At 44.7% G+C, this 25,130-nt stretch overlaps 1 protein-coding gene across 2 annotated transcripts in view; it reads left to right on the top strand.

The window, feature by feature from the left end:
- Positions 1-25,130, top strand: part of YME1L1 (YME1 like 1 ATPase) — a 91,631-nt gene that overhangs the window by 58,517 nt on the left and 7,984 nt on the right. For both annotated transcript variants that reach the window (XM_085893393.1, XM_085893394.1), the window contains exons 4-13: positions 3,205-3,303; positions 4,293-4,399; positions 4,756-4,903; positions 5,333-5,416; positions 10,635-10,717; positions 10,842-10,932; positions 17,502-17,654; positions 17,973-18,105; positions 18,828-18,890; positions 21,329-21,441. In XM_085893393.1, coding sequence (XP_085749519.1) covers positions 3,205-3,303; positions 4,293-4,399; positions 4,756-4,903; positions 5,333-5,416; positions 10,635-10,717; positions 10,842-10,932; positions 17,502-17,654; positions 17,973-18,105; positions 18,828-18,890; positions 21,329-21,441 — 1,074 coding nt within the window. The remainder of the gene's footprint in view (positions 1-3,204; positions 3,304-4,292; positions 4,400-4,755; positions 4,904-5,332; positions 5,417-10,634; positions 10,718-10,841; positions 10,933-17,501; positions 17,655-17,972; positions 18,106-18,827; positions 18,891-21,328; positions 21,442-25,130) is intronic.

The raw sequence follows: 25,130 nt of genomic DNA on the forward strand, positions 1-25,130 counted from the left end.
AATTATTATTAGGAATGTTCCCAGCTCGTTTTTGTCTTTTCTTCCATTGATCCAGCATGGTCCGAATCCTAGCTTTGCCGGGACTTTATTCCCAACGATCCGTTCCTTTTAGCCGGTACATCCTTGGCAGTTTCGCTCAGCTGCATCCGATCCGGAAAAGTGATCCGATCCGGTAAAGTGATCCGATTCGGACAAGGCGAACCGAGGGCGTGTTCCCCGGTACTTAAATCACGTGATTAATTAGGTAACCCAATTAACCCAAAGACGGGAGGACCCTAGGTCACGTGGTTGAGTTATTGGCATCCACGGTCGGTTAAGTGACCCGCCGTGTCACGGAATTATCCGTGTGAGACTGCCTACAATTCCGGGCAGTCTGGTGGGAACCGACATAGCTTCCCCCGCCTCGTGGTCTTCTCACCCGACTCCCGGCCTACAACAACATATTTATATATATATATATATATATATATGTATGTATCTACATATTGTTGCGAATTATCGACCGCGTGTATCCAAAAGCGGCCGCCTCACCCACCGGAACGGACAATTCAGTCGTGACCCTCCGGGAACTACCGCCCGGAGCCAGTCACGGGTGGGGGTTTAACCTCACCACGATCGTGCCAATTGCCCACCCGCGCAGGATAGGGTTGCTCGCCAAATTCGACCTACCTAAGTACCTGCGCGAGTGGTCGACCGGGCGATAGTACTTCGCCGCAGGTCGACTTCGGACATGAACCGCTTAAGCGGTTCGTTCCGTGCTGCAGAGATAACCGAGCGGAGTTATCGTCGACCTCGACGGTTAGGATTATTTACCGGGCGTTTTAAACCCACTATCAATCCCTTACGTGATGCAAGATGGAGATTCAATAAAAGGAAGGAGACGAAGCAAAGCAGGAAACAGTTCAACAAGCAATGCACTTTATTTACACACACACAAGCACATATATACAGCCATACAAGATGCAAAAAAAGCAAATGCAATACGATGCAGAGCTGCAACCGAATAAAAGGGGCAATGTACAGGCACAGACACTTAGGCAGTTCTACTTGTTGGACACGGCGCCACAGCATGCATTCAACCTGAAAGAAAAGAAAGCCACCCTCACAGGCAAGGAGGCAGACAGGTCCGTAGACTAAATGTACGTGGATCCTGGAGGATTGGCCAGGTCCACGAGACCGGGAAGGTCTTACCCACGTCTTCGTGACGCGATGGCGGGCAAGCCGCAATGTTCGCGCAGTTGCGCCCCGACTCCGTGCCCCTGGCGTGGTCGGCGATCCCTCTCCGGCGTGCTCCGCGCGAGCGGTTTTGTTGGCACTGCGTTTAGGGTGGGGGAGGAACGGGCCCCCCCCCGGCACTATCTTAGCCCGGATTGGGGATGGGGGGGAAATTGCTGATGCTCAGGGATAGGGGAATGGCTGGCTGGTTTGGATCCCGCGACAAGACGAGCGACCCCCCACACCGCAACTTCGTTGATGACCTCCGTCTCCACTTGACCTGCGCGAACTCAACTCAACTCCGCACTGAACTGAACTCAACTGAACTCTCCACACGAGTCGCCTTGCGCTCGCGTCTTTATAGGCCGCAGGAGGAGCCTATATGCAAATATTCGGATCAAAACGTGATTGGAGGGGGGGCCACGCCACCCTCTGTTCAGCCATTGGTGCGGCAAAAAGGGGGCGTGAAGCCTTTTTGATCCGAATTCTGCTCGTAAAGAATCCACGTTCATCGCGCTTGGAGGCGGGGCCATATTGCCCGACGCTTGCCCATTGGACGGAGAAAAAGGGGCGTGAAGTCTTTTGGATCCGAATTTCTCCCTCAGAAAGGCCGCCATTCGCGCTTGCGGCTCTGTGTTTGGCACCAATCGCCGAACGGGCCCTAGACAGCCCGACGTTTAGCGTTCACAGGTGGTGCGGTTGGTAGTTGTGAAGGTGGTGGAGTTGTTCGGGGGCGTTGTGGAGCGTCGTTAGAGAATGGCGGGTGAGGCGATGCTTGCGGGGTTGGGTTGTGGAGGTGAAGGTAGTGGCGGTTTGGTGGAGTTGTTCGGGGGCGTTGATGGTGGTGACTTGGTTGTTGGGGTGGTGTTTGAGTTGTTGGCGGCTTAATGGTTGAAAATAACAAAAGAGAAAGAAAAAATGGCTAACTCAAAGCATCGCAGCCCGGATGAATCACACATATTCCCTCTATACAACGGGTTTGGGCTAACTACGCATGAATTTACCGATATATCTCACCTGAGGACTCTTTATGGTGTAATGCGAATTTCCACAACTGTAACTATATATATATATATATATATATATATATATATATATATATATATATATATATATATATATATATATATATATATATATATATATATATATATATATATATATATATACACACATACATACATATACTGTACATATACATGTGACATACATGGAATTGAGTTCTCCTGGAGCTTGGGCTTCCAGTCTCGCGTGAATTCCATTGCTGTTAGAGCTGGACAAAAAGTCAGTGTCCTTCGTAGTATTGCTCTATATTTGGATCCACCTGGCTGAGCCCGAGTGTACGGAGCACAACGGAGTATGCTCCTCTTGCATGGATGTTTGCAAGTACCATGCATCTTCAGAATCTGGATGATGTGCAACGCTGAACTCGCATCACGGTCGGAATATATCCGTAAACAAAAATATCCAAAATTACAAGTTGCCTGGTGCAGCCTCTGTCTGCTCACTGTGGGTCATGCGATCCAAGACAATCAACTTACACCGGAAATGGTTGCTGGGCAATGCTAACATATGCCCTTCCACCTCCAACTTCATGACGTTTGCTGTAGTTACGTACATAAAACATTGTTCGTTTTTACAAGATATTTTATAATCGTGTTCCTAAGACCATATTTTGAGTTGCAATTTGCTGTTAATTTTTTTTCATGTTTCGTGTATTTGCCATATTTGAGAGCACTCGCTTTATTGAACCCTCTCTCCTTTTCCGTGACTAAACTGTGAGTGGTCTGGTGGTCATGATTAAGTCATGCTAGTACTCAAAGCACTCCTGTGTGAAGGCCTTTCCAGAAAAAAACGAAAACTGATGTATATTCTTCCTTGATTGAGATTTTTTTGTTGTTGTTGGATGCGAATTGGTGCAGATTGTTCAGTGACTTTCTTCTGTGTTGTATTAAGATTTGGATCTCCCCAACCACTTCTCAACTTTAGGATTTCCCAGCAGCTTTCTATATCAAAGGCCCAGAACATCGAGCTTTTTTGGATCAATCACCCAGAGGAGACTTCTCATGGATCTCCAATTGCTACAAGGTAACCTAACTTGCAATGTGGGTTTGATTTCTGCGATAAAGATCAGTACTATGTTTTATTATTTTTTTTTTTGTGTGTTTGATTAAGAAACTATGAAAACCAATGAAAGATTTTGTTCATCTTGATGCCAATTTGATATTTTAACTTGTGCACCAAATGCACCCATGTCGTCTGTCTTTGTATGTAAAGTATTTGTTTGCTATTCATCAACATTTGTACAGGGTGGCTCAGGAAAAGTTGATGGTTCTGTTTTCTTTATAAGTTGAGAAGCCATGCTTGCTAATGCCACACAAGGAGAATTTGATGGAAAACCGTTCAGTCCTCTTGTGGATGTCATCAATACACAATAAAAAATTTAAACAAATGGAAATGTGTCATCATTTCTTGGGTCACCCTGTACTCCAATTTGATCACTGATCTCATAATACCTTAGATATGGTAAGAAGAGCAGCCAAACTTGTTTTTCTGTTCAATATTTGAAGGCCAGGTAATGGATGATTGCAGTGTCATTCATGTCTGCAGTAACTTTATCAGAATGGTTATTCAACAAAACTAATCATTAATTGATGGTGGTTGTGTGGTGAAGGGTTTGTTTAAGGACCATCCATCGGGAGGAAAAGGGAAATGGGGTGGCGGGTGTATATGAATGCTTGTAGTATGTTGCATCAAGGGTGAACAAAAGGGGTTATCAAAAGTTCCACCAAATTGGTGTATACAAGATAGACGAGCTCTTGCATAGCAGTGATGAACTGACGGAAAGTGGATGCAGCAACGCGCTGCTCTGGTGCACGCTCCCATACCTGACCTGACCTGAAGGGGTGCAAATTAAGTTGCTTCAACCTCAGTCGTGTGAACATAGTCCTCTGGGCATGTTTGGTTGATATTGGATCAGTTACTTCCAAATATGTTGCAGACAGACAGACACCAAGTTGGTTCTTTTTGTGTGAAATTATGTTCTATGGAAGCATGATGTTTGTCCTGTAATTCAGCGCAGCAGCACTGCCGAGGATTCAAAACGCTCCGGTCCCGCTCTCGTCGTCTGCGCGGGGCCTCCATTGAAAATGAATCGGAAAGTTTTGGGCAAAGCCTTGTGAGGGTGAGTTTATTTTATTTTATTTTATTTTATTTTATTTTCATTTGCTCTCAGATAACGTCGTATCTCTTATGTGTGGTGGATTGCAATATTGTCGTCGTTAAGATCGAGGGTTTTTCCAGCTAAGCAACACAGCATTTTCCCTCCGACTACCCCCCATGACTGGCATTGTAGCCAGCAGGTGCACCTCTAAAAGTTCTGTTAAATTGCACACAAGCTTGTTGTCATTGGATTTATTTTCCTCAAGCAGTTGGACTGCCTCATATCGTTCACCTCGTGTGCTTTTAAAGTTACGTTGTACTCGAGCCAGCTTGGCGATCCACCACCACCACGGACAGTTTTGGTTGTTTTGTCTGTAGGGTTTGCTCAGAGACAAGACGGCAGATGGGGAAAACCTGGACAGCCTGATGAAGAACAAGCATGTTCCTGATGGCCACCATGATGCCTTTAAGACCGGTTTTGCAGAAGGCTTCTTGAAGGCCCAAGCCCTCGCCCAGCGCACCCAAGGTTTGTCTCGACGCCTCTTTTCTTGTTGACCGCAGTAGATTTTCTTTGCCTTGAGTCTTTGAAACGTAAAACCCAATTAAACTCATTTCAAGGATGTGTTACTGGTCATGTAGGAGTTTTACGTTACATTAGTGGCAATGACTCTGGATGAGATAAAACGGTTGAAGAACTCTTGCTATTCGGCATGATCTCCAAGAACAGTTTCAGACTGGAATGTCAGGCTCGACGGATTGACTTGGTAATGCGTAATGGGAGAGCCATGCCAATGGTTCTTTGGGCATCAGCTAGCAGACTTATCTTTACTATACACTGAACGCTGACTACCACTGATTTTAATGCTGCTGGTTGAGGTACCTGCTGATGAATGTTTAAATGTTTGCTTATACAGTATAAATGAGGGACATTGGTTGTTGTTTTTGTTGTTTGTAGAATCTCTTCGAAGGACCAGAATTCTTCTGTTGCTTTTTGTGCTGCTTGGAATGTATGGTTTGTACAAGACACCATTTTTATCAGGTAATCTAATTTACACAACTCGTTATTCTCTCATTTGTTTCAATAAAAATTGGATTTATTTGTGCGTGGGGACGGAGAGGGTCGGTAAAATAAAAAAAAAATGAGATGATATTAATAAGAGATATGAACTGCCTTTGTTAATAAAGATAATCTGCTTTTGATGTTAATAAAGGAGATAGTTGGAGGAAAAAATACAACTCTACTTGGTTCAATAGGCTTTACTGAAAAATACTTGAACAAGGAGTCCGAGTTGGGTCGCACCGACGCTTCCCCAGCTCACTGAATAGTTACACCAAAATCTTTTCTTTTTATGGAAAAAGGCATCGCTTGGGCACGCCAGTGTTATCAGATATTCACATGTTCGATTCACCATGCTGGCAGAAAAACCCATTTCTCTGGTTGAGAAGCCCTTTGCTTCCAAATTTACTCTTGGTGAGATATTTCACCCCTTTCAGATGGATATTGCCTTCGGTAATGCTAAACTGGACAACAGGGCCGAAGCTAAACCCTGAGATAATGCTTACACTGCCCTCCATACAGCCACAGATGGGCTCCACGCTGAATTCCATTTACCTTCAATCATCTCAGCACAGTGTTTGAATTAGCAGGATCATATCTTGGCATTTAGCCAGGTCATTGTGCATTACAAGCGAACGAGTTACACATGACTAATTGATCAGCTTATAAACTAACGCCAACATTACAGTGTATAAATGCATGATCACGAAACGCATGATGACTATATAACACAAAAATAGGATTTATACATATGTTGACATGATAACGATTACAATTTCTATCGAGTTTCAATAACAGGTGATATGTATTTCAAAAATGGTTATACAAAAGAACGAGGCTGTTTAACCAATGCAGAGAGAATTGTGAGAGGCAAAACACAAGAATAAGCAAGGAGAACATGAAAATTTCCCAGTGTCGGTCCACACGATGTGATTGACTTTTCAATACCTTTTGGAAACTGTGAATGGGGACTCAAATTGTGCTTGTGCAATGGTAATATTATTCACGCGTCCAAGCGTGCAAAGAGAGATTGAAGCAACACACATGGACGACATCGTGCCGGTATCTGGATATCTGTGTTGTGAAGACTTGCATTCATGTGCAATAACAGTTATCTGGTTAAATGATGTTATTTAATTGAAATGTCATTCACGTGTGATGTTTCAATTTATCTTTGCATGTTTGGACGTGTGAATAATATTACCATTCATCCCCTGCACCCAAAGCCTCCTCCCCTCACTCTTCTTCAACAGTGTGGACCTCAAACATCCGGGGCCTTCGTTCAAACCTACAGATCTTTCCATACAGGTTGCCACTGACAAACGAGACATCATCTGCTTAACAGAAACTTTCCTCCTTCTCGACGTCTCTGACTCCCTGGTTACTCCCTCCTCCGGTATGACAGACCTGAGCCTCGTCCTGGCGGTGGAGTTGCTCTCTCCATCAAAGACGATTCCTCACTCTCCATGCCTTGCTCCCTCACACGCCCAGAGGTCCCCACACCCTCAGGAATACCTCTGGCTACAGCTTCCCCTCCATTCTCTCCTCATGTTTATATGTGTGCTGTACCATCCACCAAACAGTGATGACTCCATTTAAATCTCACTCTTTGAAAACATTGACCAACTTCTGTCCTTTCATCCCAATTCTCTCTGTCTCGTATGTGGTGACTTCAACTGTCGTCATGCCAGTTGGCTGAGTGTGGGTTCCTCTCTCACCTGCCATGGCACTTCAGCAAAAGATTTCTGCGACTCATTGGGACTGACACAATCTGTCAACTTCTCAACCCGGATCTCAACCAACAGAACTCCATCTCTTCTGGATGTGATTTTGAACAGTTTACCTGAAAATATCTGCTGTTCTTCTGCTCCAATCAGTTCATCTGACCGCATGCTTGTCAAAGCAGACATCTCTCTGGCTGTTATTAGAGAACCACTTCAGTGCTGTTGAATCTGGCATTTCACTCAGGCTGACTTGCAGGATCTTCAAGCAGCCATAAAATTTCCAGACATCAACTCGTCCTGGGAATTCTTTCAAAGAAACTTGCTCTCTCTCTTGCACAGATGTATCCCATCTCGTCTTCAGTTGTCCTACCTTTCCTCCTGCCCATGGGACACTGAAGCTTGTGGCAAGGCCGTCGTACTGAAACAAGTTGCCTTCGCCTCATGGAAGGCAAATCCCACTGAAGGCAATTTCAAGTTCCTTCCACAAAGCTCAGAACATGTGAGTGTCCACCCTCAGGAGAGCCAGAAAACAACATCTTTCTAATCTCAAATCTTAACTCTGAAAACCTCTCTCCCTCCTCCAAATCGTGGTGGCATCATCCAAATTAAGTCTGTTTCTGGTGTTTGTTCCCCCTCCCTTACCTCAAATGGCCACACAGCTCACACTGCACATAAAAAGGCTGAATGCCTAAACTCAGTGTTTGCATCTAAATCTTGTGTCCCAAACCCTTCGCTTTCTGTACCCAGTCGCACCCAACTGTTCCTGCACTCTGTGTCCTTTTCTCCTGACAAGGTGGAGAGCTTGCTGCCAAACCTCGACTCGGCCTCTGCAACCGGTCCAGACGGCATCAGCCCACGTGTCCTAAAAACCTGCTCTGCTGCTCTTTCTCACCCTCTCTGTTCCATTCACCCTCTCATTTGCTCAAGGGCATCTGCCATCTGCTTGGAAATCAGCAAACATGACCACACTGTATAAAAAGGTGCAAAAACAGATCCCTGCAACCCCAGACCAATCAGCCTTCTCCCAATCATCAGCAAGGTTATGGAATCCATCATCGCTTCAGACATCAAATCTTTCCTCTTCTCCAACTGCCTGATTTCCGATCATCAATTTGGTTTCAGACCAGATCACTCTACCCTCGATATGCTGCTTCTGCTCTCCCAACAATGGATGGAGGTACTCAATGTCGAACATGAAATCAGAGCCATATCCCTTGACATATCGCGTGCTTTTGACACGGTCTTGCCCCCTGCCCTGCTCACCAAACTCTCTTCCTTTGGTATCCAAGGCAATCTCCACTCATGGCTCGTAGACTTCCTCTCCTGTCGCAGCCAACGTGTGGCCCTAAATGGAGTTCTTTCATCTCCTCTTCCTGTCCAGGCTGGAGTTCCTCAAGGCAGTGTTCCCTGTTCTTTTTCTGATTTTCATCAATGATCTTTCTGACTGTCTGGATAATCCTCTTTATCTCTTTGATGACTACACCCTCTTTCATACCATCTGTCATCCCTCAGACAGGCAAGCAGCAGCTTCTTCACTCACTGCTGATCTGGGTAAAATCACAAACTGGTCCAACACGTGGAACGTCTTTCAATCCAGACAAATCTCACACTCTCACTTTGTCTCTCCGAAAGGACCATTTGGAAAAAAACCCCCATCCACTATCTCAACAATCCTCTGGAAGAAGTCCTTTCTTTCAAGCTTCTGGGTCTCACTATCTGCTATATTTCCTGGGAAAGCCACATTTCCAACCTGGCCTCCAAAGCCAGTCGCCGACTGAATCCTCCGTCATGCAAAGTCCTTCCTCAGCCCACCTGAGCTCCTGACCACATACAAAGCTTATGACCGCAGCCTGATGGAGTACTGCTCTCCCCTCTGGGCTGTTGCTCCTGTCTCCCACCTTTCTCGGCTTTACACTGTGGAAACCAAGGCATTGAGGATCATTGGTATCTCCTGCAATGAGGCCGAGTCTTTGGGCCTCTCACCGCAGGCAGGTCGGTGGTCTTTCGATCTTATACAGTCTCGACCCCCCCCCCCACTGCTCTGTGTGCGATATGTCACCCCCCCTCCCCCCCCCCCCCCATATATCCACAGGGTGCTCAAGGTCTGCCAGCAACACCCTTCTGGTGAAAGCACCAAAATCACAAATCACTGCTCAACTTCACTCTTTCATTCCTCTTTTATTCCTGCCTTTGGAATGAACTCCCTCACTCTGTTCAATCTCATTCTTCCCTCCAGGTCTTCAAAACAGCAGTTCACCACCACCTCTTATTGTCCCCCATCCAAATCCTTGATCTTTTCTACCCCTGTTAATCCACCCCAAACCCACCTCCTTCAAATTCCCTGCTTTCCTTCCTGAAAGTCCCTGTTGTGTCCATCTTGTATTCCCCATGTTCCCCGCCCCATCCCTCTCCCTTCCACAGATTTCATAATGTCTCTGTTCCCTACTCTTTTGTCCTTCCCACTCGTGCCCCTCTTGTGTCGTGCCCCCCTTGCGGAGCATTGTGTGTTGGCTCTCATATGAGCCTCGACAAGGTATACAAATAAAACAAAAAAAAATGTCATAAAGGACACACAAACAGGCATGAAGAACTAATGTAACATGTTAAATAAGGTGGTGTATAAGACACTGCATCAATGGCGGTAAACTTCCGAAAAACATTTTTTTGTTTTTCTGCAACCTTTAAAATCCTTTTTTTAATATTGCAATTTAATTAAATGCTTGAACATCGTGGAACACAAATTGCCTCTTGGCAATTTCAAAACCCTTCTGTTTAGCACTGCTTGGAAAAAAATATATGGCATTTTATATCATCTTGACCAATCAAATTTGCTGCTCGCAGACCCTGCCCACGTCCTTTTTACTTTCAAGACTGTGTTTGGTAAGGTCTTCTATGATCGGTACCATGATCAACAATGAGGTCACGACTTCCTGTGAGATAACACACGTGACCGTTTGTACTCATTTTTGAAGCACGAAATAATTGTCACGGCTGGTCTATTGAAACACCTCGGAACGGAACATAGTCCGACGATGATGTACTAATCTCACCCGACTGATGCTTTCCACAATTTAAACAACTGTTCCTCCGACAGAACAGTCAGAGGCAGGCTGTCTATTCTCGCATGCTTTGGCTGATTTGCCAGGCCCAAAGTAGTGTAATGCAAGAGGTGCTATCATAACTGTAATGAGGGAGAGAGAGGGAGAGATTCTTTTCCACAAATATTCAGAGATTAAACAGGACTTCCAATGGCAGGAGTAAACCCACCGAAAGGTGGGAACCATGTGTGATAGTGGCTGGAAGCAAGAGAGATAAGGCTTAACATGTGTGCCCATTTTCACTGTGGCAGCACCATTCCTTCATTTGTTTGGGGTTGGGGGGAGGGGGGATAGGTGGAGGTGAGGTTGGAGGAGGGGTGGAGTCGTCTTTCTAAAATGGTTCCGCTGACTTGTGCTGTCTGTAACCCTGTGCTACAGTTCGGTTTCGCACATCAACTGGATTTGGTGCTGCGGTGGACCCTATTCAAGTGAAGAATATCACTTTTGAGCACGTTAAAGGGGTAAGTGTCAGAAGATAAAAAGCATGTTTTTTTGTGTGATTTCTCCCCCCCCCCCTTCCCTCCTCCTTGTTTTGCTTTTAAATTTAGAATTCCTACCTCTTGGTAATGTTCTCCCTTTCTTCAGGTGGATGAAGCAAAGGAAGAGTTGCAGGATGTTGTTGAGTTCTTGAAGAACCCCAAAAGGTTTACAGTACTCGGAGGAAAGTTACCCAAAGGTACTTTGTCTTGTCTTTTTATACAAGGATTGATTGAGGGCTTCTCAAACCAGAAATATGGACACCCAGCAGGATTAAAAACAAAACCTGTCAAAGGGCGGAGAGGAGCTCCTTGTGAGCCAACGGCCATCCATATCTAGTGCCCAACTGTGTCTGCGGACGTCCTCCTGCAGTTGGGTTACTTTTCTATTAGGAGGTTGGTGGCAGGATTTGCACTCCGGCCACTGTAAAACCCTTCATTCCGCAAAACACACAAACGCAAAAAAATCTGAAAACCCACTCCGTGGGAGTACCTCCTGTGCAGCTTCCCTTCGCAGGGCAGCTCACCGGATGACGGGATTGTGGCAAAGCCTTCGGGACCCCCAATCTTTGATGAAAGGAGGGAAACCACGGGGTAACCTCCCTGGGTCAGATTGCGGGAGAGTGTGTCGGAGTGGTGCTGAGGTGTCATCCACCAGACGGCGGTCTCCTTGGGTTAACCTGAGACTGTCCCTTCGGGTGGGTGCCTGGAATGTCCTATCCCAAAGAGAGGATGAACACCTGTCTCTGTTATCATCTGAGCTCAAGCTTTTGGACATCGGTATTGCAGCACTCTTTGAGGTTCGGAGACCGGATTGCGGCGAGATAATGGTGGGTGGTTGCACCTACTATTGGTCTGGTCGCTCTGATGGTTACCATACTCAAGGAGTTGCTGTAGCTGTGTCCAATAAGCTGACCCCAATGATAATTGAGGTAACACCGGTCAACGAGCGTATTATAAGACTAAGGATTCGTCACTCCTTTGGTGTCATTTCCCTGGTCTCTGTCTATGCTCCGACTGAGGCGAGTGACCTCACCGTGAAGGACACATTCTACGCCACGCTCGAGTCTGTGGTTGATCAGTGCCCCAGACGAGATACACTTCTAGTCTTGGGGGATTTCAATGCATCGACTGGAACTGATAGGGATGGTTATGAGACATGTATTGGTCCCCATGGGTCAGGAACTATGAAGCAGAATAGCACTAAGTTCCTTGACTTTTCAAGAAGTCATGGACTTAGGGTGGCCGGTTCATGGTTTCAGCGCCCACAAGCTCATCGCTGGACTTGGTTTTCCAACGCTGGCGGTGTGGCAAAGGAGATTGACCATGTCTTCGTTGACGGTCGCTGGAGGATGATCCAGAACTGCAGGTTCTACCGGAGTGCTCAGTTCCTCAATACAGACCACGGGCTTGTTGTAGCAACTCTAAAGCTGCACCTTAAATCCTGGAGAATGGTACCATCCCAGCCAAGGCTGGATGTTGCCAAGCTCAAGGATGAGAGAGTAGCTGAGGAGTTTGCGAACAGGCTGAGTGGACATTTGTGGTGTCTGGGTGCTTTGGGGGGTCCTGAAGAGTTATGGATTACCTTCAAGACCACCGTCCTTGATGTTGCCGGTGGATGTCTTGGAACTCACCGCAGGGCAAAGAAGAATTTTGTCTCTCAAGGGACACTGGATACCATTGACCAGAGTCACAGGACCAGGCTGAATGGCAGAGTTGAGCTGTTCAGGGAGCTGAGGCGTAAAACTGTACGTGCACTAAGGGTGGACAAGGAGGCCTATGTGCGAGGAATCTGTGAGGGGGTAGAGCAACACCTGTGGACAGGTGATTCTCGTCCCGCCTACAGGGGAATTCGTGCATTGCGTTCATCCAAGCCCATCCCTCGGAGCACTGCAGTTTGAGCAGAGAGTGGTAGGCTCTTACCAGAGGAGTCTGAAGTGAAGGCCCATTGGGCTGGTTACTTTGAGCGGTTGTACCAGGCTGATCCACCAGCTGTCGAGTTGGACGTCAATGGTGTTACAATCCCTGCTGCTGACCCTCCAATCAATTGTGGTCCACCTTCGCTTGTGGAAACACGGGCTGCGGTGAACCGGTTGAAACAAGGTAAAGCTCCAGGGATCTGTGGCATCCATGCTGAATTTCTCAAGGCTGGTGGAAATGCTGCACTTGTGTCGTTGCATGCAGTTTTGTGCTCTGCCTGGAACACAGGCATCATCCCAACTGACTGGAAGAGGGGCCTTGTTGTCCCTCTCTGGAAAGGGAAGGGTGATCGCCAAGACTGCAACAACTACCGAGGGGTGACACGGCTCTCAGTGCCGGGCAAGGTCTTTGCTCGGATAATTATTGAGAGGGTTGGCCACCATCTGCTTGAGCACCAGCGTCCAGAGCAGTCAGGCTTTACGCCAAAGAAGTCAATGATTGACCGTATCCTTGCACTTCGTGTCCTCACAGAATGCAGACGAGAGTTTCGGCAGGGGCTGCTTGCAGCCAATGTTGATCACTGTAAAGTGTTCGATTCAGTGAATCAGGATGCCCTCTGGAGGATTCTTGGTATTCGTGGGGTGCCACCAAAAGTGATCGATCTATCTGATGTCTGAACTTTACTCTGGTACTGAGAGTGCTGTGAGATGTGGTGGTACCATCTCTGTCTTATTTCCAGTTGTTACTGGAATTCGTCAGGGGTGTGTACTGCCCCCCACACTTTTCAGCACTTGTATGGACTGGATTTTAGGGAGGATGTCGGAAAAATCAAACTGCGGCGCATCGTTTGGAAATGTCAAGATCTCGGACATTGATTTCGCAGATGATGCAGTCATCTTTGCGGAGACTTTAGATATCCTTTTGGGGGCCCTCGAGGTGCTGAATGAGGAGTCGGACCCGCTGGGATTGCGGGTGTCTTGGGTCAAAACTAAGATCCAGGCTTTCAATGACATCTTGGATGCTGCTGTCCTGTCTGTGTCTGTTTGTGGTGAGGATGTTGAGGTCGTGGAGAGATTCACTTACCTTGGCAGTGATATTCATGTCTCTGCTGGCTGTGAGCCAGAGGTCAATAGACGTCTGGGTCGGGCCTGGGGAGTCATGGATTCACTGGATCATGGGATGTGGCGCTGCCAGTACCTGTGCGGGAGGACGAAAGTCTGAGTCTTCAGGTCCTTGGTGCTTCCAGTCTTGCTCTATGGATGTGAGACTTGGACTCTGACCAAGGATCTGAGACGGAGACTTAATTCCTTTGGTACCAGGTCTCTTCGGAGAATCCTTGGCTATCGCTGGTCAGATTTTGTGTCCAACGAGCGGTTGTTGAGAGAGACTCGGATGAGATTTGTTACCTGCATGGTCCGTGAGCGTCAGTTGCGGCTGTTTGGACATGTGGCTCGTTTTCCTGATGCTGATCCTGCTCACCAGATTCTCTCAGCGAGGGAGTCTCGTGAGTGGAGGAGGCCGATGGGCCTACCACGTGCCTGGTTGCAGCAGGTTGACCAGCATCTCAAGTTGATGGGGATGGGCCTGGCATCTGCCTGGGGGAAGGCCAGACGGAGGCCCCTGGAGTACCGGCGGAAAGTGGACGCAGCGACGCGCTGTTCTGGCACATGCTTCCATACCTCACCTGACCTGACACCATAAATAAATAAATAAATAAATAAACCAATGTCACCCGCAGGGTGACCCGTATCTTGCCAAAAGGTGACCACGTGTGACTTCTTTAAGGTCACACTGCGGTGAACAGAGCTGCTATCCACCAGGAGCGACTCCTTGAGGAATATCTGCCTACGAGAGATTCCGATGAGAATCCTTCTACAGAGTAACCATGAAAAATATGCGTTTGCCTCATAATGTCACCAAATGACGTCATAATGTCTCAAGCTTGACATATCAAGAAAGCACTCATCGATGTGTTCAATTTGAGGTACTACACGATATGGTTCCTAAAACTTGAAAATTTGACCTTGGGGTCAAATATGTTTGACCTGAGGCGCTAACCATGAAGGTCAAGGCCAATCGCCACCAAAAATTAATCAGCTGAGCGCCAGACCATGAACTATATTCCCATGAAGTTTGAAGACGATCCGATCAAAATTACTCAAAAAATAAGGGTTTCGTCGACTCCCCTGATTTGCGACAAAGTGACCTTGACCTTTAACCTTGACCTTCAAAATTTTGTGCAATGAAAGGGACCTCTATAGGCCTCTGATATGCGAAGTTACAAAAATTTCCACTGATAACTGTGCTCTGCAGAATTTTTTACATGTGATTACAGACAAAAGAAAACAAAAAAAACATACAAGCTGACTAACATATCTTGCAAAAACTTCGTTTTGGCAAGATAATAAATAAATTAAAATAATAATAAAAAACCAACAAACAAGTTGCACATCAATGTGAGGAATAAATGAAAATGCATATGCGTGCGGTGAAACTTTTTTGAATATCAAATCCTGCTGTTACCTACACTGGGTGCCCCTTTACTGTCGCTACGAATAGCATCGTTTACAATGAAACGGAAGACCAAGAAGGAACCCGAAGAAGTAAAGAGCAAAGACTGAGTCATCAGGAGGATTTGGGTTTCAGCCGCTACTCCACAACCCTCAAATCCATCCAGGTGCAGCCAAGTGAGCCAAACAAGAACAATTTCAGCAAGAATTCACTTTTCCTGAGAGAAATAGAAAACGAAACAGAGGAATCGAGAGTAAAAGAGATGAAAGAGAAGAAAAAGCAAGAATTCGAATGAATAAAGAGAATTGTGAAAAAAAAAAAATAATGTAATGAATTAGAAAAAAAAAATGTGAAAGGAACAAAGATGTCGGGAAGAACCCGGACAGATATCTTTCAGCAGTTACTCCCCAGGCTCAAACCCATCAACACGTTCAAGCTACCAGAGGTCCGTCAGCGGGGAAGCACAGTCCACACAGCATCAGGATATCGCACAAACGTCATGAAAACAATTTCGTTTTATTTATGAAATATTTATCCTGTAGAATACAATGTTTGGGCCCATGGTTTCGTCCATGCTGAACATTATTCTGGATCTTGTTCATGCTAAACTGTGTGATTTATTTAGTTTTCTATCTGTGCCAATGTCTTGGGACTAGTGTTGTTTCATGCCCGAGATAACCCTTTTTTCCTCTTTGTAGATGATTCCACTTTTTGCCGAACTGTGCACCATTCCCGAAACAGGATGGCAGCAACTGCTCCTCTCTCTCTCTCCGCTGACCTGAAAAGTATCACATGCTAATGTGTCAATGGAATGTCATTTAAACGGGACAAGTCTCAAACTGTCATTCTCTCTCTCCAGAAAGATTTTCTCATAAACTCATCTACCACTGAAAGGTTTCGTCTCAGCCTCTGGGTCTTACCATCAGTCACAACCTCTCCTGAGCAAACATAGGTATCGAAGGTGGCCTTCAAAGGTATCGAATCCTCGGTTGCACCAATTCCTTCCTTCTGAACTTTTCAAGACTGACGAAGCCTTTGTCCTTGGCTCAATGGAATTCTGCTCTTCCCTGAAGGCCATGCTCCTGCTTCACCTCTCCTGGGTGATGTGGAATCAAAAACTCTTTACATGACATCTACCACAAAGAAGTTGAAGTGCAAGGCCCGCTGCTCTCCCATCGCAGGCAGGTTAGTTGCCTTTCTGTTTTCTACCGTCTCGACACTAGTCTTACTTCCTCCCACCGCTCTTTCAAACCCTGATTCTCCGGGACACACATCTTCTTCCAGCAACCTCATCCTTGTTAAACTCTCAAAATCCAGCCTTATTTCTCACCTCCACTCTTTTATTCCTCTTTATCCCACTCATGGAATCCCATTCCTGAGGTGGTGCAATCACACTCTCCCTTCCAGGCTTTCAGGATGGAAATACAACACCAGCTCATGTCGTCTTCCTATACCCGTGAACTACCCCCATTAACTTTCCACTATCCAAGCTCTTACTCACATGTTTTGATGTTCATCCCTCTCTTCTCTTCCCCCCCCCCCCTATTTCCTTTCTTCACACCATCTTATTACTTTCCAACTCCACCATAAGCCGAAACTTTGCGTACAATTTATTTATTACCTCTGCCACCGAAGGTGAAGGAGGTTATATTTTCACCCCTCTTGTCTCTCTCTGTCTGTGTGCACGTTATCTCAAGTTGTGGACGGATCCGGATGAAATTTTGTGGACAGGTTGGGTGTGTGACGAGGATGAAACAGATTTCGGGGAAGATCCGGATCCGACTGCTCAAATTTTTTAAGTGATTCTTCACCATTGAGAGATAGGGCCAAAAATTTATATATCGCACAATATCTCAAAAAGTTGTGGACGGATTCGGATGAAACTTGAAGGACGTTGAATATGTGACAAGGACGAAGTGATTTGATTTTGGTGAAGATCTGAATCCGGATCTGGTGATGAGAATTATTTCATTTCTCAAGTGATTCTTCACTATTGAGAGATCAGGCCAAAAACGATATACAGCATGATATTTCAAAAATGTATTGGACCCGATATGTTGTCGTGGATCAGGCATTAGAAGGCAGAAGTATGCGCTCTCCCGAGTGCACGTCTTGTTTATTTATTTATTTTTATTTATCGAAACTCTTCCCTGATTGAAAATTATTTAGGAGCCAGAATGTTATTGTCTGCTTCTAGGCAACGACTACATTTCAGCACAATATCGAGAGAATCAGAAGACGTCGCTGCAAACCACTCGTTGAATCAGCATCTTATTGTCTATAGTAAATGACATCTGCAGTTGTGCCTAATGTCTTTTCCTGTTGCGTCGGCATGCAGGAGTCTTGCTCGTCGGTCCTCCTGGAACCGGAAAAACGCTCTTGGCACGTGCGGTGGCCGGTGAGGCGAGCGTTCCTTTTTACTACGCCTCTGGCTCCGAGTTTGACGAGATGTTTGTGGGTGTCGGTGCGAGTCGCATCCGAAACCTTTTCCGTGAGTTTGAACAAATATATGGTGTACAGTGGGCAAAACTTGTATCTTGGCTTTTTCTCTTTTGAACATGTGAGATTTCTGTACGTGCTGTACTGAATTACTGCCCAATGATATGGCTGGTGAAACAGTCCCAACTGATAAATGTTGATGATTTTTACCCAAAATATTAATTTCACTCACTCCATTATCTGTGATGCACATCCCTTGCTGCCAACTTCCCCCTCTGTATTGATCCTTGTGACCTGTGGTGAATCTCCCTTGCAACCAACTGTCCACTTTTACCGATCCTTTTGACCTATATTCTACTTCACCTTGTAGGGGACGCCAAGGCGAATGCTCCTTGTGTCGTTTTTATCGACGAGCTTGATTCTGTGGGTGGCAAACGCATCGAGTCTCCCATGCACCCTTATTCTCGGCAGACCATCAACCAGCTCCTGGCTGAGCTTGACGGGTATGCTAACCCTCTCAAACAGTGGTGGGCAAGCTTAGCTAGTCAGAGGGCTGCAGCTCCTACCCGAAACAACTTGAAGGGCCTTTAGTAGGCCCACTTAACCTGAATTACAATCCAAAATGAGAATAAAAAAATTTAATGAAAAAAAAGATGCCCATTGCATGATAAAAATTTAAAGACTGTAATTAAAGATTGAACACATCAATACAAAAGGAAAAGCATTTCAAATCTTAAGCATACTACTTGCTTGATGTGATTTGTGGGTTGACCGTATTTTATGTAAAGCATTCAAAGTGACAATACGTGGTGAAAGGAATAAAAACCAGGCGGCCGCAGGTCGATGCATCGCAGGCTGCACGTTGCTGCCTACCACTACTCCAAAATATCAATACAGTGGAGTGTTTTCAAAATTCGTTTGAAGCAGCGTGCCAGGCCAAACAGCATCTATCTCTTTGGTTTGACTCTTTGTACATTCCCACTCGCCACTTGATTTGTCCCCTCGCACACGTGTACAAAGGAATGTCCGCACGCTTGGATAAAGGTTCAGGATGAAATGAGGCGAGCTTACCTTGATGCCCAAACCGGGATGGTTAAATTACAGTATCAGGAGCAGCTCTGTTTTCAACTCAGGTTTAGTGGTGCATGGAAACGAGATATTTGTCGCCATCCTGCATTTGTTTGAGCTCGTTGTTGCGGTTGTTTTTTTTTTTGGTCTTCTCCAGGTTCAAGCCCAATGAAGATGTAATCGTCATCGGAGCCACAAATTTCCCCGAAGCACTGGACAAGTAAGCATTTTGGGTCCCCTTGTTGCAACTCTGTGGATTTTTCTCATTTTTATTTTCTTGTCATGTCGTTTTTAGGTCATCTCGGTAGAGATGACCCAATAAAGCCGGACCAAATGTCCGTCCGTCAACAATTTTTCTTTCCGATCTTGATGAAACTTAGTATGTGGGTAGAGGTCGATGAGTGTTGCACAACGATATAACTTTTGTCCGGGTTCAAGGTCAGGGACGAGGTCACGAGGTCACGTAAGTTATAAAGATCGCCATTTTCAAAACCTATCTTGTCTGCCATTCTACAAGATATTTGGCAACTGTTTATTGATTATGATAGTAAAAAATATTATCTTGTATCTAACCAGACAGATTTTTGAATTTCCTTCCTGTTTGATCGTCACGTGATCTGGAAGATGGCCAAAAACGCCGATGCGATTCGCAAAGAAGGAAGGAAGGAGAAATGAAATATAAATATAAAACACTTTTTTTTTTTTTTAGCCTTTTATATTTATATATTTTCCGCCGAAGGTGCAAAAGTTTCAAAACCCGAAATGTAAACGTCGGCATTTATTTTCAAAATATAATTTCGTGCGCGCACGCCAAAATGCCGAGTCATCTTTAACCAAACTGCGCAGTAGAACTGCTCAGTAGTCCGGTCATGGCGTCTGAACAATGGCCAGCGTGGTTCAAATTGACTGTGGTTTCTGGGGCGAAGGTGATTGTTAAGAAGTATGTCGGCGGTATAAATTCGAGTGACTGTATTGGTGATTTAATCCCGCAACATTTTGACAACGAATATTCTGGCTAAAGGATTGCATCAATTCAGTGCATCAGCAGGGATAATTCGCAGGCTCCTCTCGATCGTGCCGATATCTAACATAATCACCGGCGGACATAGGGCTGCAGGTTGTGGGGCGAGGCCATGGATCCCGGATGAGGGGATAAGTGATAAATTATGCTACATGCTTCGTGCTTTCTGATTAATATATCAATGAGTACATTCCATAATTAATGAATTAATAATTAATGAATCTGGCATACAAAATGTTTTTTCATACCTGACATGTTACTTTGTGCAGTGTCACGAAACCTCTGTGGAATTAATGAATTTGCTAGCTCTAACGATTTTTCAAACCTCAATATCTCTATAAATACTTAACCAATTTTCATTCTGAAAGTTGCATTATAATCAGTGAAGAATAATCTACAGGATTATCAAAATCTCCGAGAGCTAAGCCTATTTTTTCGTTTTTTTTTCTACAACCGGAAGTGAAATGTCCCCAGAGAGTGGACGGACCGGACAACTACGTATTGCACTAACTGGTGAGTCTGATGTGTTAATCCGGGTACTAAATGAACAATATATATTTATTAATTATGTCATTAGTAGTGTTATCCTAGTGTATCTCTGTGAACTATTTCAATCTGAACGGTTAGTTTGGACTGTTTCGCGGTTACCTGAACTGAACATTGAGAACTTGTGGTATCATAGAGATGACCGTCACCCCCACACAAGGGTAATTTTTTTTGGTTGAAATTAAATAAAATTGAGGTCATATGTGAATTTATAAAGGGGCGAAGTTTCATGCAGGGATAAGTTTCATTACGAACCTGATGTAAATCACATGGAACCAATTTAGCACTCACTGCATGGAACCAATGAAAATACAGATTGAAAAATATGATGGAAGCACAAAAAAGCACATCAAATCACTGGTTAATTGAATGCATAGATTAGTAAATCAATGGTCTCCTGGAGCATTGGATATTTTTCTTCATTCGAATCTCCGGCCTCGGCCGGCGTCGCCACAAGCTGGGACGGGACTTTCGCCTGTACGAATTTTCAATATTTCCTCGTTAGCGGCATGGCCAGATGGTGCATCGAGTCCTGCTTTAGCCAAGCATACAGGTTTCGGGAAACATTAAAGGTCTTCCGCTTTTGGATTTGGCTTCAAATGACGAGGCATATTTTACGTTGAATTGTTGACAATGAAGTCCAGTACCGTAGTTGACCGACGCTACATGTGCTGGCGAAGTGCATTGCTTGCTACGCACTGCAGCGTGACTGGCAACTGTATGCGCATGGCACATTTTGATAAAATCATGGCAAGTTTTTTTTTTTAATTTAATTCTTTCCATTTGTCCTTTTTGTGTCCTCCATGATCCATGAGACTTGCATTCTATGTGTATAAAGGAATGTTTCAAAAATTTTGTTTACAGTCTTAAAAATAAGTCACTTCAGCAGACGCTTACTTGGCAAGTGCAACAACTTTTGGCACTAATTTCCTGGCAGCATTGTACCCTCACCATGGAAACCAAATTACTGATCTTCTTATCAGAAGTCTGCTTGTTAAAAATAAAACAATTATTGGTGAAAAATACCCAAAGTTCAATGGTAAACACTTACCGATCAAACAATTTATTCGCGTGACCCTCACCCTTTCCAGTGCCTTGATTCGTCCCGGTCGTTTTGACATGCAAGTGACAGTTCCTCGGCCAGATGTCAAGGGCCGACTGGAAATTCTCCAGCTGTACATCTCGAAAATAAAGGTGGATCCGGGTAAGGAACAACAATCCGAGTCTAATCAGTCGGTTCCTGTTTTGCAATTTTTTTTTCTTTTTTCTTTCCAGTGTAAAGATGGTGCAGTCCTGTAATAATATGTACTTGTCACGGATACGGTGCAAGGAAATTGTCCAAAGAACAAATAAGATTGACTATTCATGTCATAAAGGAGCACTTTGGCACAGTGAACAGCAAAAAAAGAATTTCAGATCCACAAAATTAATGTGCAAAAATAGAACAATTTCCCACATCACAGAGAAATAGTGTCCCCCCAATCCCACCCTGAACCCCCCCCCTCTCCCCCAGGTTATGACTTTTTTTTAAAATCCCCTGAAACCATCCTGGGCACACACTGAGTACAACCCCCAGTTTCCAACTCCTTCGGTCCAGTGGTTCAGGAGTGCATTCAGTGCCTTCAGAAAGTATTCACACCCCTTGATTTTTACAGCATGAATTTAAAATGGATTAAACTTAAATTTTTTGTCACCGATCTACACAAAATACCCCGTAATATCAAAGTGAAAACATGTTTTTCGAAATTTTTCAAAATTATTTAAAAATGGAAAGCTGAAATGTTTTGCATCAATAAGTATTCAACCCCCTGAGTCGATACTTTGTAGAAGCACCTTTGGCAGCGATTACAGCTTCGAGTCTTCTTGGGTATGTTTGTTGTGTCAGCTTTACAGATCTGGATTTGGGGATTTTCTCCCATTCTTCCTTGCAGGTTTGCTCAAGCTCCGTCAAGTTGGATGGGGAGTGTCTGTGAACAGCAATCTTCAAGTCTTTCTACAGATTCTCAATGGGATTCAAATATGGGCTTTGGCTGTTTAGCCACTCAAGGACTTTCACGTTCTTGTTCTGAAGCCATTCTAGTTTTGCTTTTGCTCTATGTTTGGATTCATTGTCCTGTTGGAATGTAAATCTTCACCGCAGTCTGAGGTCTTTTGCACTCTGAAGCAGGTTCTCCTCAAGGATTTGCCTGTATTTGGTTCCATTCATTGTTCCCTTCATCCTCACAAGTCTCCCAGTCTTTGCTGATGAAAAGCATCCCCATAGGATGATGCTGCCACCACAATGCTTTGTGGTAGGATGGTGTTAGATGGGTGATGAACTGTGCTCGGTTTCCACCAGACCGAGCTCTAACGATCTGTGGTAGCGCTTTGCATTCAGGCCAGAGTCCAATTTTCATCTCATCAGACCACATGATCTTTTGCCTCATGTTCTGATTCTTTCATGTGCTCTTTTGTAAACTCCAAGCATGCTATCATGTGCCTTTTTCTCAGGAGTGCCTTCTGTCTAGCCACTCTCCTATAAAGCCTTGATTTGTGAAGTGCTGCAGAGGTTGTTGTCCTTCCAGCAAGTTTCCATCTCAGCCAAGGAACTCTGTAGTTCTGTCAGAGTAGTCATTGGGTTCTTGGTCACCTCCCTTCCTTCTTCTTCTTCTTGCCGGTTGAAGAAGGTCCTTCCGGTTGCTCAGTTTGGTTGGACAGCCAGCTTTAGGAAGCATGTGTACTTCCATATTCTTTCCATTTCCGAATGACAGAGCTCACTTTGCTGTTGGAAACTTTCAACATTTTTGAAATTGTTTTATACCCTTCGCCAGATCTATACCTCCTCACAATTCTGTCTCGGAGTTCTACGTACACTTCTTTGGACTTCATGGTTGAGTTTCTGCTCTGACGTGCACAGTCAAATGTGGGACCTTATTTAGAAAGGTGTGTTTCTTTCTAAATCGTGTCCAATCATGGGCCTCGACCCCCCCCCCCAACCACCTGCTTTATGCTCCCCCCCCCATATTTCCACAAGGCGCTCAAGGTCCACCAGCAACCCCTTTCTGGTAAAACTACCAAAATCAAGAATCACTGCTCACTCTTTCATTCCTCTTTTTTCCCGCCTTTGAAATAAACTCCCTCACTCTCTTCAATCCCACTCTTCCCTTCAGGTCTTCAAAACAGCTGTTCACCACCATCTCTTATCTTCCCCCATCAAAAACCATGATATTTTCTACCCCCGTTAATCCACCCCAAACCCACGTCCTTCAAATTCCTTGCTTTCCTTCCTGAAAGTCGCTGTACTAGTGTCCATCTTGTTTTCCCAGTATACCCCACCCCATCCCTCTCTCTTCCACATATCTCCTTATGTCTCTGTTCTCCACTGTTTTTTTTCCTTCCCTCCCCCGCCCCTCTTGTCTCCTGCTCCCCTTCTCGTACGTTCTGTGTGTTAGCTCTCATGCGAGCCACAACATTATATATTTAAAAAAAAATCAATTTGGCCACAGGTGGACTCCAATTGAATTGGAGAGCCATCTCAAGGATGATTAAAGGAAATTGGATGTAAATTGGAGTGTCATAGCAAAAGGGTTGAATACTTATTGACTCACGACATTTCAGCTTTTCATTTATAATTGATTTGTAAAAGGATACAATTACACTCACATTATGGGGTGTTGCATGTAGATCAGTGACGACAAAAAAAAAAAATCTAAATTTAATCCATTTTTAAATTCAGGCTGTAACGACAAAATGGAAAAACCTCAAGGGGTGTGAATAATTTCTGAGAGCACTTCTCAAATTTCTTATATCGTGTGATTGTCTCACTCGCTCAAACAAAGTTATTCTCATCTCCACCTGCTTGTATTTCATTGATAGAGGGGGACTTCAGGCTCATCATGTCATCGTGCCATTGTCGGCAGTGTCCATATTTGAACAAGCTGTCGTGGTACTTGCATTGCTCACACTTCCGAAAATAATTGTTGCCAAGTTATCTGTACCTGCCTATTCATCAGGTGGCCTTGCTTATATCACAGCCAATCTCAAGTCTGGACCACGATGTACAGGCCCGTATACAGAATTTTTGATGGTGGAGGGGGGGGGGGTGCAAAATGTCAAAATGTTGAACCATTGAGAGCATGATAGTGCAGCACCATCATGCCCGTTATGGGATGGGATACACGCCACATTGCTTTACCGCAGAAGGTGAAAGTGTCAAATACAGAGCTCGATGGGTTGGCATTTTGGGGTGTTTTCAGGCGATTTGTTGATATGGCAGCATATAAAATACTATTTCATTGATTGAAGTCTCGAATAGCGATCAAAGTTCGAGTTTAAGTTCAATTCACCAAGTACCTCGTTACAGGAAACACAGTGTCAGAAAAAGGAACGCACAGCACATAATATGAATGCACAGATGTATATAACACATAAAGTTTTTTTTTTTTTTTTTTAATATAATACGACAAGTAAGTTTATCATGAAAGTCTATCGAGGCAGTTTTTGTGGTCAGTGCTCATGAGGGGGAAAAAGAATAGATGAGGAACAATGTATTGGACACAAATTGAATGATCAAAAGCATGATTTAAAAAAAAAAAAATTCCAATTACTATCTCACAGGTAAACATTGGCAGGATACAGCATGATGAGATGATCTGATCAAATTTCTAAAATACATCGAGGCAGTTACTTATTGTTCGCTTAGTCTTTCAGCAGGGTTTCAAATCCAGCCTTGGATCCCTGCTGAAAGTCGAAACAAGAAAAAGAGCAATCAGAGATTGCAGACCCTCGTCAGGACTTGTGTTGTGCGGTGTTGGTGTTGTTTTGTGTGGCGTTTGTGTACTGGTGTTACGTAATTAATAAGTGACATAATTATAATTGCCACTTTATAACTGCTGGCAGTGATGACCGGTTCAG

The sequence above is a fragment of the Eptatretus burgeri genome, chromosome 8 (assembly GCF_056783735.1).
Source record: "Eptatretus burgeri isolate ZD-2024b chromosome 8, Ebu_testis_v1, whole genome shotgun sequence".
Classification (NCBI taxonomy): Eukaryota; Metazoa; Chordata; class Myxini; order Myxiniformes; family Myxinidae; genus Eptatretus; species Eptatretus burgeri.